The 16,071-nt window shown below is 43.2% G+C and overlaps 1 protein-coding gene across 4 annotated transcripts in view; it reads left to right on the forward strand.

The window, feature by feature from the left end:
- fbxo16 (F-box protein 16) overlaps positions 1 to 16,071 on the forward strand; it is a 61,538-nt gene that overhangs the window by 9,654 nt on the left and 35,813 nt on the right. For 2 of the 4 annotated variants that reach the window (XM_068017245.1, XM_068017237.1), the window contains exons 2-3: positions 1,799 to 1,951; positions 2,947 to 2,982. In XM_068017245.1, coding sequence (XP_067873346.1) covers positions 1,808 to 1,951; positions 2,947 to 2,982 — 180 coding nt within the window. In that variant the 5' untranslated portion in view covers positions 1,799 to 1,807. Of the gene's footprint in view, positions 1 to 1,798; positions 1,952 to 2,946; positions 2,983 to 5,522; positions 5,565 to 16,071 lie in introns of those variants that run through there. The other 2 variants (XM_068017255.1, XM_068017263.1) reach the window with 2 other exon arrangements.

A 16,071-nucleotide genomic window follows, 5' to 3' on the forward strand; every position in this document is an offset into this window, starting at 1 on the left:
AGACTGAGAGAGTACAGAAGGGATTTACTAAAATGGTTCCAGGGATGAGAGATTACAGTTATATGGATAGACTGGAGAAGCTGGGGTTCTCCTTGGAGCAGGGCTAAGAGGAATTTTGATAGAGGTGTTTAAAATCATGAGGGGTTTAGATAGAGTAAATATAGAGAAACTGTTTTCAGTGACTGAAGGTTCGATAACTGGAGTGCGCAGATTCAAGGTGAATGGCAAAAGAATCAGAAGCAACATTAGGAAAAGCCTTTTTTCTCAATGAGTGGTTCAGATTTGGAATGCACTACCTGATAAGGTGGTGGAAATAGGTTCAATAGTAGCTTTCAAAAGGCCATTGGATAATTACTTGAAGGAGGATAAAATGCAAGGATAGGGGAAAGAATGGGGACTGAGACTAACTGAATTGCTGTTTGAAAAAACAGGTGCAGACACAATGGGCCAAATGGTCTCTTTCTGTGCTGTCCTGTCATATGCTTTTCTCTGTTTGTCTGCTGTTATTCTTTGAGTGAAGAATTCACTGCCCCTGTCTAAGCATTAGCCTGCCGTATTATTTTACCAGACAGCGCACTTATCCAATAGAAACTTATCAGTGCAACAGTAAAAGGTGTCAGTCTGGCTTATTGAGAGCACTGTCACTTCTGACATATAGGGTTTGGAAGGGTAGGAGCATAGGGCACAGATCACAGTCCAGAGACTTTAGTTCATAAACTTGGCTGGTAATTTAATAATGCAGTTTTGAGGGAATGCTACATTCTTGGAGGTGCTTTCTTTCAGATATGTTAAACCAAGGCTTAGTCTACACATGCCACTTGCACATTTCTGTGGAGCTCCTTCCTGAGCTCTAGCTCTCTAAGAACAGGAACAACCAACCTACCAGTATAGGGTGTTTGAACTGAGAGCCAATAATAGGAGTTGATAAATAGAATAAATTGAAACAATACTAAATTGTAAAAATTACCTGGAAAAATGACAAAATACATGTACCAAATAGAATGTAATAAAAGCAATTCAAAATGCATAATAAGTCTCAGTGCACTGTACTCCCAAACCAGCTCAACGCAGCTTTACTAAATTGACTGTCAATGGCCAGGAAGTGAGTTGAAGACAGGCCTTCAGCGGTGGCATTGCTTCTCTGAAGCAGTGCAAGGAAAATGCAGGGTAGAAACATGCTAACTTAATTAACATCATTCTTCCACCCTTAATTGGAACTATTGTGTGCCTATTAAAAACCCAGCCATGAAAAAGCAGGCAATGCATTCCCAGTACACACCCCTCTGGATTTCACAAACCACTGTGATGAGTGCAGACTTGCCAATGGCACAGAGCAGCAGAAAATGTACTCAAGTTCACCTGCAGTCCCATACTGCACCCTGGAGAACTATTGCTTTCTTTCTTAATAAGAAGCTTTTGATGTAGAAACTTGTCAAAGGCCTTCTGAATGTCTATGCAATCTGGGTTGCAGGGAAATCCATTGTCTACATTACCTGGAATATCATCAAAGTATAGGGAAGTTTTCCACTGTCGCGCTCCTGGCACATACTGTAGGATATATTGGATGGAAAATAGTGAGCTGTGGCTATGCAGCGAGCTGGTGTGCACCAAGAACGCCTACGAGGTTTTTCAGGCATGATCCTACTCTTCTAAACCCTATATCTTTCGATGGGTTCGATTACATTGTTTGGTATAAAAGTTAGACTCAGAGACATGCAGTTGCTGGGTCAGATTCATTAGCTTTGATGAATGGGTGGCACTATTGATATGTATTTTTGTTCTGCCTTTCAAATTCCAGTTGAATGGAATGATTCAACACAAGGAGGGAGAACAACTACTGACTGTTTATTTCAAAATGGCATTTGCACCGTCCAAGATCATGAATGGGCCTAAAATGCAGACTAAGATGAGCACATGGACACCCCTGAACCACCAGCCCACCAATGACAAGGCAAGGGAATGTTATTTAAATTCACCAAAGAAAAATGCTTTTTATTAATTCATGTTATACAGGCTGTACCCTATCTGAATCTCTTTTTTGATGTGTGTTCTGTATAGATGGATTGTCAAGACCAGCAATGATAGGTGGTAGATACAAGGTGATCAGACAAATTATTCTATCGATTTCACATGTAAAATATAGGCAGGTGGAGCCAAGATGGAAGTTGGGAGTCAGAGGGGAGATCATGATGGTTAATTTGAAGCAGGATTACCATTTAAATGTAACAGTCGTGGAGAAGTGGAGTGGCACTGCCAAGGTCTCGTTGATTGGAATGTACTAGTATGAGAGAACTCTGGTTCGTTTTTATGTCGTGGCCATACTAATTAACTCGATAATCATGAGACACCATTCAGACCTTTTAACTAAAAAAGGTTTTTTTTTCTTGCATCTTTTCAACTTGAATTTCCTTCTAAGCATAACCAATGACTTGAGTTGAATTTGAGAAACAACACTGCATTTCACCAACTCCCTTGCTGCCATTTGTTGTACATGATTTTTACTGTAGTTTTATATAAAGTTAAAACAAAAGATCTCTAGGGATCTCTTGATATTGGAAGCAGACCTGGGACAATGTAGCTTTATTGATGCTTTAACTGATGCTCAGTTTTTGAGGAACCTTCCCTAATGCACTCTTGCTGCTAGGTTGATTGAGGACAAACTGCTTCCAATTTTAGTTCCTTCTATTGACACTGATCACTAGTATTCATTTGGCTGACCAGGCTGTCTTGGTTGGCTCTCCAACAGTTCTTGATAATCAGTGCTCACATGCCCATAAATGATGGTTTCCTCTTAAGAAAGATGGCCACTTATGGTCCAGAGTAGAAGATGTAGTTAATCCCATGCTAGAAAGAAACTTGGACACTCTTGATAGGTCTGCCTTAGACATCGCCACAAGAAACCGAGATTATTTTTTAATCTAATGTACTCTTTTCTCCCTCCACCAGGTCTTTGAAGAAAGAGGAGAATTACTTGGGAAATGGGTAAGAGGGCCATGAATTAGTTTTGTAGATAGAAAGTTTGAAATTTAATCAAGCACAAATTAATAGCTCTCCTGATATTTCAGAAAATCTATCCATTGAATAACTGAACAATACAGATCAGAACGCCTCTAAGTTGAATCCCCATGCTGTGCTAAGTTAGCCGATCTCAGTCAGGGGAAGAAGTAGGAGTGCTGCTGTAGTCATCAACAACAACAATAACTTATGTTTATATAGCACCTTTAACATAATAAAATGTCCCAAGGCGCTTCACAGAGACATTAGGCTGAATTTTATATCAGTGACGGGGGTCCAGGAGATGGGTCAGTAGGTGGGACGACCCTACCTCGGCCCTTCGTTGTACGCCCAGCCGAATTCATCGGTCGGCAGGCAATTAAATGCCTGCTGTCGGGGATGCCGCCCCTTTAAGGGACAAAATCCCACCCTTAGAGCTGCCAGCCAACCGAGAGCAGTGGCCACTGCCTATATTGTTTGAGGTCTGAAGCAGTGAGGATAGAGGATACCCCAGGACCAAGGCAAGTGGGATTGGGGTTGCTGCGGTCAGTCAGGCAACCCCTGGCGTCGGTGGGGGAATGGTGGTTAGTGAGGGCAGGGTCTTGCCGTGGGGGAAGAAATTGCCGCCAGGGGGGCCCTCCGTGGGTTAATTGGCCTCCCAATAGACTTTCACTCTGCCATGTTGCCCGCTGTGGACAAAATTACATAGGGGCAGGACAACATCGGGCATGTTGCCCGATGCTACCCCATGCCATCTTGTGTGTCTGCCCCCTCCTCCCAACCTATCTCCAAGGGCTGGATAAAATCTAACCCATTATAAAACAAAATATGACAGCGAGCCACATAAGGAGATATTCAGGCATATGACCAAAAGCTTAGTCAAAGAGATAGGTGTTAAGGACTGTTTTAAAGGAGGAAAGTGAGGTAGAGAGGTTTATGAAGAGTATTCTAGAGCTTAGGGCCTAGGCAGCTAAAGATATGGCCAACAATGTTGGATGATTAAAGTTGGGGATGTTCAAGACGCTGGAATTAGAGGATCGCAGATATCACAGAGGGTTGTAGGGCCGGAGGAGATTACAAGAGATAGGATGGGGCCAGGCTACAAAGGATTTGAAAACAAGAATGAGAATTTTAAAATCAAGGCAGTGCTTAACCGGTGTAGGTCAGCGAGCACAGATGTGACAGGTAAACGGGATTTGGTGCGAATTAGGACACAGGCAGCAGAATTTTGGGTAAGAGGCTGGCCAGGAGTGTGTTAGAATATTCAAGCCTGGAGAGCATAAAGAAGGCATTGATGGGGCTTTCAGCAGCAGAAGAGCTCAGACGGCAGGGAACTGGGCAATGTTACGGAGGTAGAAAAGGCAGTCTTATTGATGGCATAGATAGGTGGTTGAAAGCCAATCTCGGGGCGGATATGACAACGATATTGTGAACAGTGGTTCAGCCTCAGATAGTTGCCAGGGAGAGGGATGGAGTCGGTGCCATGGGAACAGAGTTTGTCGTGAGGATCGAAGACAATGGCTTCAGTCTTCCCAACATTTAATTGGAGGGGATTTCTGCTAATCCAGTACTGGATATCAGACAAACAGTCTGACAGTTCAGAGACAACGGAGGAGTCGAGAGGTGATGGTGAGGTAAAACTGGGTGACATCAGCATATATGTGGAAACTGACATGCTTTCCTATGCTGTTACCGAGGGGCAGCATGTAGATGGGAAATAGGAAGGGGCCATGGATAGATCCTTGAGGCACCAGAAGTAACTGTGTGTGAGCAGGAAGAGAAGTCATTGTTGATAATTCTCTGGCTATGATTAAATAAATAAGAATCAAACCAGGTCCCACAAGAGCAGTCCCACCGAGCTGGACAATGATGGAGAAGCTTTGGATCGTGTGATTAACTGTGTCAAAGGCTGCACTTAGGTTGAGACGGCCAAGGAGAGATAGTTTGCCTCCTTCACTGTCACATAGGATGTCATTTGTGACTTTGATACGAGACTTTCCATACTGTGGCAGGTGGCAACCTGATTGGAGGGATTGAAACATGGAATTCCTGAAAAAATGGGCATGAATTAGGGCGGTGACAATAGAATTAAGGACTTCAGAAAGGAAAGGGAGGTTGGCCATCAGAGTCTTGGTTTAGAAAGGAATAAATCAGCCATGGTTTACAGTTCTGACCAGTATCCTGCCATTCCTGCTAATAGTGTGCATGTGTGGCTGTCGGCCAGTGGATTTAATTAGACTCATCCTTGAGCTGCTCATAGTTAGCACTTACTCTGAAGGCCCATACATGAAGAATAGTGCAAGTTTCAGAAGGTGTTAGTGGAAATAAAAATGGCGAGACATGTAAAATGGGTTTTGCCTTGTTATCATCCATTTTCCACTATCACACAAAGTCAAGGTCTACCCCCGAGAGTGATACAGCAACTTGAAGACTCCAGAGAACCCGCATTCTCCAACTAACTGTGTGCAATGCCATGTGGGAATTGACTGGTAATATTACAAAAATGGTACTTCTGCATGTACGTCACACTTCGGGTGTCATACATGTATCATGTTTCAGCGCCACCAAAGGTAAGGATAGCAGTTGCCTGATATGAAAAATATGCTAAATGGAAATTTGTCAATTCTGATTTATTAATTGAATTCAGTTGTATACAATTTTCTTAGAAAGCAGAAAGCAAACAATAGTATGATCATGCTTACCTACCAAATTGTCTCCGGCTTGCTTGAATGGCTCCTCCCAGTTTTTACATGAATGTCTTTACCTTTTTCAAACTTTTGGGCTTGAAGTTTATATTTTAATTCAGAGCTGTCGTGCTGTTAGCTTCAGGGAGAAGAGCATATGCTGATTCTGTGAAGGTGAATGGGAAGCTAACTCATACCCGTGAGTGTATATTTCCCCATGGTGTAAAAGGACACAAGTTTCTTTCTGAGTTTAAAAAAAAGAGACAAGATGCAGAAATAAATTTTGGGGTTATCAGTTGTTTCATTTTTGACTTAGAGAGACAGGTTAAGTCAGAGATAGGTGCCAACCAGCCAGAAATAGAAAGAGGGACATAAAGACAGACAAACACAGGGCGGCACAGTGGCGCAGTGGTTAGCACCGCAGCCTCACAGCTCCAGGGACCTGGGTTCGATTCCGGGTACTGCCTGTGTGGAGTTTGCAAGTTCTCCCTGTGTCTGCGTGGGTTTTCTCCGGGTGCTCCGGTTTCCTCCCACAAGCCAAAAGACTTGCAGGTTGATAGGTAAATTGGCCATTATAAATTGTCACTAGTATAGGTAGGTGGTAGGGAAATATAGGGACAGGTGGGGATGTTTGGTAGGAATATGGGATTAGTGTAGGAGTAGTATAAATGGGTGGTTGATGTTCGGCACAGACTCGGTGGGCTGAAGGGCCTGTTTCAGTGCTGTATCTCTAATCTAATCTAAAACAGTGAAAGTGTCTTTCCTCAACCCAATTTCAATTCTTTTTTTTTTCTAATGAATTAAATTTTGAAAGCTTCTCAAGTGAACAAAAAGGCATTGATTCTCATTACCCTTACCCTATTAAAAGTTAAAAATATAGTCTTTCTTGTTAAACACAGCTGTACTACCTATGCATCTAGGTCCTAGTTGTGAGCAACAATGTAATATTTCCCCATCTCTGCAAAACCCAATCCGAAGCATGCCCACAGTCTCCTCAATCATATTGCTCAACACTTACCCCAAGTTCCCACGGCTCACCCGCCACACTGCTCATTCAGCCTCCAAATATTCACGGACCTGATAACTCTGTATTTTAGAAGACTCACTCTCCCTCCTTGCTCCTTCACTTCTGACTCATGCATCCTGACTCAGGAAGCTACAGTTCCAGCTGCCAGGTAAATTCACACACAGATGATTAGTAAGGCATTCTCAAAGGATTAACAGCAGTCCCCTGATTAGGGTGATTATTCATCTGGTTTTATACCGAGCAGTCCGGTTTTTAGTCAGTCTGACCGCTGACCACACCGGAGGTCTTTATGTCATGTATACTAGGGTTAGGATGCAGAATCATTTAAAGAGACATGCACCTAAAGTAATTTTGTAAAATACAGGTGTCTAAAAGACAATGACCAGCCAGGAATACACTGCAATTCAGTTTGCTGTTCTCATCAACGTTTTTCACTTGAAATTAATCTATTGTACTCACAAACATAGGTGGTTCTGATGCATTTTTTTAGTTGCAGCCTTGTGGATGGGAGGCCCTTGATGATGTCATCTTCGTGTGTGATGATGTCATCTCCATGTGCAGTAACGTCTTGCCCCCTCACCTCCACCTGTGCCAGGTCTGGTGTCATGTATTCTTGGCCTCCAGTAGTGGCCATCCTGCCCCTGATGACACATCCATCACAACAGTTCCCAAGTCTTCACAGTTTCCCCAATTCCTTTATGTGAAATCTGTTGTTGGGTGTTACGGCCAGGTGGGTGATGGTGTGACTTGTTCCCACTGTTCACCTCCCAACTGACCATCACAAGTGTTTTTGTTACTAGGGTTTTAACCCCTTGTGTTTTATTTGTCAAATAAACAGACAGTGACAGGTTTTACTGTAGGTTTAAAACAGAAGATTAACTATTTATAGAACAATATTCATTCCCAAAATGGTTGTAACCGCATCCACACATGCATTCACTCTCACACACACACACACACACACACACACACACACACACACACACACACACACACACAAGAATAGATAGATAGAGAGGGAAAGGGTAAGTGGTTTCAAGTAAGGGAGGTGCTTGGGTCCATGGCAAACCTGTTGAATCTCCTTGGCGGACAGTTTCTTTTTAAAGTTGCAGGCCTGAGTGTTTGTAGTTTTCTGGTGTTTAGACTTCAGACTGTAGGCAGTAGTCATTTTCAGTTCTCTGCTGCACCACGTAGATGTGTAGAATTCGCAGCAGGGCACCATCTTTGGTTTTTGCTGGGCTACTTTGCACAGCCCTTGTCTGGATTCCCTTTCTGTGATCTCTCTCTCTCTTTCTCTCTCTCTCTCTCTCGCTCTCCAGAGAGCTACCTTTTAAGGTAGAAAATCTCTCACATTAGCCTCTGTTAGGAGACGCATGACCCCCTCCCTGTTTTGACCACACAATGGCCCAGGATGTGGCTACTGCAGTCCTTCTTTGTTTCAGAAGAACCCATTCAACTCAGGAATGTTGCTTGATGGTTTCAGGATGGGTATAATTGACTCCTTTTATCTTAAAATGTATCCTTTTGTCCTTACCATGCAGTGAGAGCGTTTGAATATATATAGCAAGTCAGTCCGACCTTCGGTGGCCATTTTGTTCACTTTTTAAAAGAAAAATCATTTTTTTTAATGACTCTTCAGTTTGGTTCTGTAATTTCATCACTGCATTTCCCATGAGTATGACATTGAGTCTCACTAAGCAATCCTGAACACTTTGCCCCAACCAAACCTCATTAAACCCAATGTGCGCATTGAATGAATGAAACATTGTAAACATTATCATCTATTTTATTATGATTATTGTACTTGTGTCATATAAGGCCCTGCTGCTACTCACTGTGCTTCCCCTGAGTGCCGAGACACTCTTAGCAATGGCCTCGACTTGTGCTTATTTCACGAGAGGTGGTTGGTTCCAAGAACGTGATTATAAGAAATAGGAGCAGGAGTAGACCATAAGGACCCTTGAGCATGCTCCGCCATTCAATACGATCATAGTTTATCTTCTGCCTCAACTCAATTTTCCTGCCCGCTTCCCAAATCCCTTGATTCCGAGTGACCAAAAAGTCTATCTTTCTCAGGTTTAAATGTATTCAATGATGGGACATCCACAACCCTCTGAGGCAGACAATTCCATCGATTCGCAACCCTTTGAGTGAAGAAATTTCTCCTCATCTCAGTCCTAAATGACTAGCCCTATCTCCTGGGACTATGCCCCCATGTTTAGGGAATTTTGGAAAATCATAACTAGTGCATCCACTCTCTCTACAGTTAACTCTTTTAGAACCCTAGGATTATAGGCCATCAGGTCCTGGGGATTTGTTGGATTTTGCTCATTTAAGTTTCTCAATACTTGTTCTCTGCCAATATTAATTACCTTAATTTACTCACTCTTATTAGCCTTCGGGTTACCCTTTATTTCTGGTATGTAATTTGTGTCTTCTGCTGTGAAGACAGAAACAAAACACTTATCCAGTGTCTCTGCCATTTCCTCATTCCCCATGATAATTTCTCCTGTCTCTGCCTCTAAGGGACCAATGTTTATTTCAGCTACTCTTAGCCTCCTTTTTATATACTTGTAAAAGTTCTTACAATCTGGTTTTATATTCCTGGCTAGTTTACTCTCTTTGTTTTTTTCCTTTATATCAACTATTTGGTTGCCCTTTGCGGTTTCTAAAACACCCCCAATCCTCAGGCTTACTACTATTCTTTGCAACATTATAAGCCTCTTCTTTTAATCTAATACTATCCTTAACATCCCTAGTAAGCCAGGGATAGATCTTTCTAACTGAGTTTGGTTTTTAGTGGAATGTATTTTTGTTGAACATTTTGAATGGTTTCTTTAAATGTTTCCCACTGTTTATTTATCGCCATACCTTTTAGTCTATTTACCCAGTCAATCGTAGCCAGCTCTCCCCTCGTCCCTATGTGATTAACTTTGTAGTCCCAAAGAAGAATCTTAAACTTAAACAGTGTGTCACTTTCAAACTTAATATAAAATGGATATGATATAGTCGGGATTACGGAGACATGGTTGCAAGGTGACCAGGGATGGGAATTGAACATCCAGGGGTATTCAGAATTTAGGAAGGACAGACAAAAAGCAAAAGGTGGTGGAGTTGCATTGCTGGTTAAAGAGGAAATTAATGCAATGGTGAGGAAAGACATTAGCTCTGACAATGTGGAATCTGTATGGGTAGAGCTGAGAAACACTAAGGGGCCAAAAACGTTAGTGGGGGTTGTATATAAAGCCCCCAAACTGTAGTGGTGATGTTGGGAATGGCATTAAACAGGAAATTAGAGACGCATGCGATAAAGGAACATCTGTAATTATGGATGACTTTAATCTGCATATAGATTGGGCAAATCAAATTAGTCACAATACCATAGAGGAGGAATTCATGGAGTGTATACGGGATGGTTTTCTGGACCAATACGTTGAGGAACCAACTGGAGAACAGGCCATCCGAGACTGGGTATTGTGGTGTAACGAGAGAGGAATAATTGACAATCTAGTTGTGAGACCCCTTGGGGGCGACCATAATATGATAGAATTCTTCATCAAGATGGAGAGTGACATTATAGATTCAGAGACTAGGGTCCTGAATCTTAGTAAAGGAAACTACGAAGGTATGAGGCGCGAGTTGGCTATGATGGATTGGGAAACGTTACTTAAAGGGATGATGGTGGAAAGGCAATGGCAAACATTCAAAGAGCGCATGGATGAACTGCAACAATTGTTTATTCCTGTCTAGCACAAAAGTAAAACGGAAAAGGTAGCCAAACCATGGCTTACAAGGGAAATTAGAGATAGCATTAGATCCAAGGAAGAGGCATATAAATTCGCCAGAAAAAACAACAGACCTGAGGATTGGGAGCAGTTTAGAATTCAGCAAAGGAGGACCAAGGGATTGATTAAGAAGGGGAAAATAGAGTACGAGAACAAGCTTGCGGGGAACATAAAAACTGACTGTAAAAGTTTCTATAGGTATGTGAAGAGAAAAAGATTAGTGAAGACAAATGTAGGTCCCTTACAGTCAGAAACTGGGAAATTTATTATGGGGAACAAAGAAATGTCTGACCAACTAAATGCATACTTTGGTTCTGTCTTCACAAAGGAGGACACAAATATCATACCAGAAATGTTGGGGAACACAGGGTTTAGTGAGAGAGAGAAGGAAATCAGTATTAGTAGAGAAATGGTGTTGGGGAAATTGATGGGATTGAAGGCCGATAAATCCCCAGGGCCTGATGGTTTGTATCCCAGAGTACTTAAGGAAGTGGCCCTAGATATAGTGGATGCATTGGTGGTCATCTTCCAAGATCCTATGAACTCTGGAACAGTTCCTACAGGTTGGAGGGTAGCTAATGTAACCCCACTATTTAAAAAGGGAGGCAAAGAGAAAGCAGGGAATTATAGACCAGTCAGCCTGATGTCAGTTGTGGGGAAAATTCTAGAGTCCATTATCAAAGATTCTATAGCAGAGCACTTGGAGAACAGTGGTAGAATCAGACAGAGTCAGCATGGATTTATGAAAGGGAAATCATGCTTGACAAATCTACTAGAATTCTTCGAGGATGTAACTAATAGAGTTGATGAGGGGGAGCCAGTGGATGTGGTTTATTTGGACTTACAGAAGACTTTCGACAATGTCCCACACAAGAGATTAGCGTGTAAAATTAAAACGCATGGGATTGGTGGTAGTGTATTGCGATGGATAGAAACTTGGTTGGCAGACAGGAAACAAAGAGTAGGGATAAATGGGTCTTTTTCCAAATGGCAGCAGTGACTAGTGGGGTACCGCAGGGATCGATGCTAGGACCCCAGCTATTCACAATATATATTAATGATTTAGATGAGGGAACTAAATGTAATATCTCCAAATTTGCAGATGGGTGAGTTGTGAGGAGGATACAGAGAGGCTTCATGGTGATTTGGACAAGTTGAGTGAGTGGGCAAATGCATGGCAGATGCAGTATAATGTGGATAAATGTGAGGTTATCCACTTTGGTAGCAAAAACAGGAAGGCAGATTATTATCTGAACGGCCATAAACTGAGAGAGGAGAATATGCAACGAGACCTGGGTGTTCTCGTACACAAGTCGCTAAAGGTAAGCATGCAGATCCAACAGGTGGTAAAAAAGGCAAATGGTATGTTGGCCTCATAGCAAGAGGATTTGAGTACAGGAACGGGGATGTCTTGCTGCAATTATGCAGGGCCTTGGTGAGGCCACACCTGGAATATTGTGTGCAGTTTAGGTCTCCTTATCTGAAGAAGGATGTTCTTGCTATAGAGGGAGTGCAGCGAAGGTTTACCAGACTGATTCCTGGGATGGCGGGACTGACATATGAGGAGAGATTGAGTCGGTTAGGATTATATTCGCTGGAGTTCAGAAGATTGAGGTGGGATCTCATAGAAACCTATAAAATTCTAACAGGACTTGACAGGTTAGGTGCAGGAAGGATGTTCCCAATGGTGGGGGAGTTCAGAACCAGGAGTCATAGTCTAAGGATATGGGGTAAACCATTCAGGACTGAGATGAGGAGAAATTTCTTCACCCAGAGAGTGGTGTACATGTGGAATTCGCTACCACAGAAAGCAGTTGAGGCCAAAACATTGTATGTTTTCAAGAAGGAGTTAGATATAGCTCTTGGGTTTAAAGGGATCAAAGGATATGGGGGGAAAGCGGGAACAGGCTACTGAGTTGGATGATGAGCCATGATCATAATGTATGGCGGAGCAGGCTCGAAGGGCCAAATGGCCTACCCCTGCTCCTATTTTCTATGTTTCTATGTTAATAAGGCATTATGGTCACTTTTTCCCAGGGGATCTTTTACGGTGAGATTACTAATGAACCCTGCCTCATTGCAAAATACCAGATCTTAAATAGCTTTCTCCCGAATTGGTTCCACAACATATTCTTCCAGGAAACTGTCACGAAAGCATTCTACAAACTCGTCCTCCACGCCACCTTCGCCAATTTGATTGGTTCAATCTGTATGAAGCTGAAAGTCCCCACAATTATTAAATTGCCTTTGTTGCAAGCTCCAATTATTTCTTGCTTATTGCTCTGCCCAACAGTATAAATACTGTTAGGGGCCCATAAACTACTCACACCAGTGTTTCTGACCTTTAGAACAAAGAACAAAGAAAATTACAGCACAGGAACAGGCCCTTCGGCCCTCCAAGCCTGCGCCGATCCAGATCCTCTACCTAAACATGTCGCCTATTTTCTAAGGGTCTTTATCTCTTTGCTTCCTGCCCATTCATGTATCTGTCTAGATACATCTTAAAAGATGCTATCGTGTTCGCATCTACCACCTCCGCTGGCAACGCGTTCCAGGCACCCATCACCCTCTGCGTAAAGAACTTTCCACGCATATCCCCCCTAAACTTTTCCCCTCTCACTTTGAACTCGTGACCCCTAGTATTTGAATCCCCCACTCTGGGAAAAAGCTTCTTGCTATCCACCCTGTCTATACCTCTCATGATTTTGTACACCTCAATCAGGTCCCCCCTCAACCTCCGCCTTTCTAATGAAAATAATCCTAATCTACTCAACCTCTCTTCATAGCTAGCGCCCTCCATACCAGGCAACATCCTGGTGAACCTCCTCTGCACCCTCTCCAAAGCATCCACATCCTTTTGGTAATGTGGCGACCAGAACTGCACGCAGTATTCCAAATGTGGCCGAACCAAAGTCCTATACAACTGTAACATGACCTGCCAACTCTTGTACTCAATACCCCGTCCGATGAAGGAAAGCATGCCGTATGCCTTCTTGACCACTCTATTTACCTGCGTTGCCACCTTCAGGGAACAATGGACCTGAACACCCAAATCTCTCTCCACATCAATTTTCCCCAGGACTTTTCCATTTACTGTATAGTTCACTCTTGAATTGGATCTTCCAAAATGCAGCACCTCGCATTTACCCTGATTGAACTCCACCTGCCATTTCTCTGCCCAACTCTCCAATCTATCTATATTCTGCTGTATTCTCTGACAGTCCCCTTCACTATCTGCTACTCCACCAATCTTAGTGTCGTCTGCAAACTTGCTAATCAGACCACCTATACTTTCCTCCAAATCATTTATGTATATCACAAACAACAGTGGTCCCAGCACGGATCCCTGTGGAACACCACTGGTCACATGTCTCCATTTTGAGAAACTCCCTTCCACTGCTACTCTCTGTCTCCTGTTGCCCAGCCAGTTCTTTATCCATCTAGCCAGTACACCCTGGATCCCATGCGACTTCACTTTCTCCATCAACCTACCATGGGGAACCTTATCAAACGCCTTACTGAAGTCCATGTATATGACATCTACAGCCCTTCCCTCATCAATCAACTTTGTCACTTCCTCAAAGAATTCTATTAAGTTGGTAAAACATGACTTTCCCTGCACAAAACCATGTTGCCTATCACTGATAAGCCCATTTTCTTCCAAATGGGAATAGATCCTATCCCTCAGTATCTTCTCCAGCAGCTTCCCTACCACTGATGTCAGGCTCACCGGTCTATAATTACCTGGATTATCCCTGCTACCCTTCTTAAACAAGGGGACAACATTAGCAATTCTCCAGTCCTCCGGGACCTCACCCGTGTTTAAGGATGCTGCAAAGATATCTGTTCAGGCCCCAGCTATTTCCTCTCTCGCTTCCCTCAGTAACCTGGGATAGATCCCATCCGGACCTGGGGACCTGTCCACCTTAATGCCTTTTAGAATATCCAACACTTCCTCCCTCCTTATGCCGACTTGACCTAGAGTAATCAAACATCTGTCCCTAACCTCAACATCCGTCATGTCCCTCTCCTCGGTGAATACCGATGCAAAGTACTCGTTTAGAATCTCACCCATTTTCTCTGACTCCACGCATAACTTTCCTCCTTTGTCCTTGAGTGGGCCAATCCTTTCTCTAGTTACCCTCTTGCTCCTTATATATGAATAAAAGGCTTTGGGATTTTCCTTAACCCTGTTTGCTAAAGATATTTCATGACCCCTTTTAGCCCTCTTAATTCCTCGTTTCAGATTGCGCCTACATTCCCGATATTCTTCCAAAGCTTCGTCTTTCTTCAGCCGCCTAAACCTTATGTATGCTTCCTTTTTCCTCTTAGCTAGTCTCACAATTTCACCTGTCATCCATGGTTCCCTAATCTTGCCATTTCTATCCCTCATTTTCACAGGAACATGTCTCTCCTGCACGCTAATCAACCTCTCTTTAAAAGCCTCCCACATATCAAATGTGGATTTACCTTCAAACAGCTGCTCCCAATCTACATTCCCCAGCTCCTGCCGAATTTTGGTATAGTTGGCCTTCCCCCAATTTAGCACTCTTCCTTTAGGACCACTCTCGTCTTTGTCCATGAGTATTCTAAAACTTACGGAATTGTGGTCACTATTCCCAAAGTAGTCCCCTACTGAAACTTCAACCACCTGGCCGAGCTCATTCCCCAACACCAGGTCCAGTATGGCCCCTTCCCGAGTTGGACTATTTACATACTGCTCTAGAAAACCCTCCTGGATGCTCCTTACAAATTCTGCTCCATCTAGACCTCTAACACTAAGTGAATCCCAGTCAATGTTGGGAAAATTAAAATCTCCTATCACCACCACCAATCTTTCCATAATATGTTTACATATTTGTACCTCTATCTCACGCTCGCTGTTGGGAGGCCTGTCGTACAGCCCCAACATTGTTACCGCACCCTTCCTATTTCTGAGTTCTGCCCATATTGCCTCACAGCTCGAGTCCTCCATAGTGCCTTCCTTCAGCACAGCTGTGATATCCTCTTTGACCAGTAATGCAACTCCTCCACCCCTTTTACCTCCCTCTCTATCCTGCCTGAAGCATCGATATCCTGGGATATTTAGTTGCCAATCATGCCCTTCCCTTAACCAAGTCTCAGTAATAGCAATAACATCATACTCCCAGGTACTAATCCAAGCCCTAAGTTCATCTGCCTTACCTACTACACTTCGTGCATTAAAACAAATGCACCTCAGACCACCAGTCCCTTTGCTTTCATCATCTGCTCCCTGCCTACTCTTTCCCTTAGTCACGCTGACTTCATTATCTAGTTCCTTACAGGCTTTAGTTACTACCTCCTTACTGTCCACTGACCTCCTCATTTGGTTCCCAACCCCCTGCCACATTAGTTTAAACCCTCCCCAACAGCGTTAGCAAAAGCACCCCCAAGGACATTGGTTCCAGTCCGGCCCAGGTGTAGACCGTCCAATTTGTAATAGTCCCACCTCCCCCAGAACCGGTCCCAATGTCCCAAAAATCTGAACCCCTCCCTCCTGCACCATCTCTCAGGCCACGCATTCATCCTGACTATTCTTTCATTTCTACTCTGACTATCA

This window comes from Heterodontus francisci, chromosome 3 (assembly GCF_036365525.1).
Source record: "Heterodontus francisci isolate sHetFra1 chromosome 3, sHetFra1.hap1, whole genome shotgun sequence".
Taxonomy (NCBI): Eukaryota; Metazoa; Chordata; class Chondrichthyes; order Heterodontiformes; family Heterodontidae; genus Heterodontus; species Heterodontus francisci.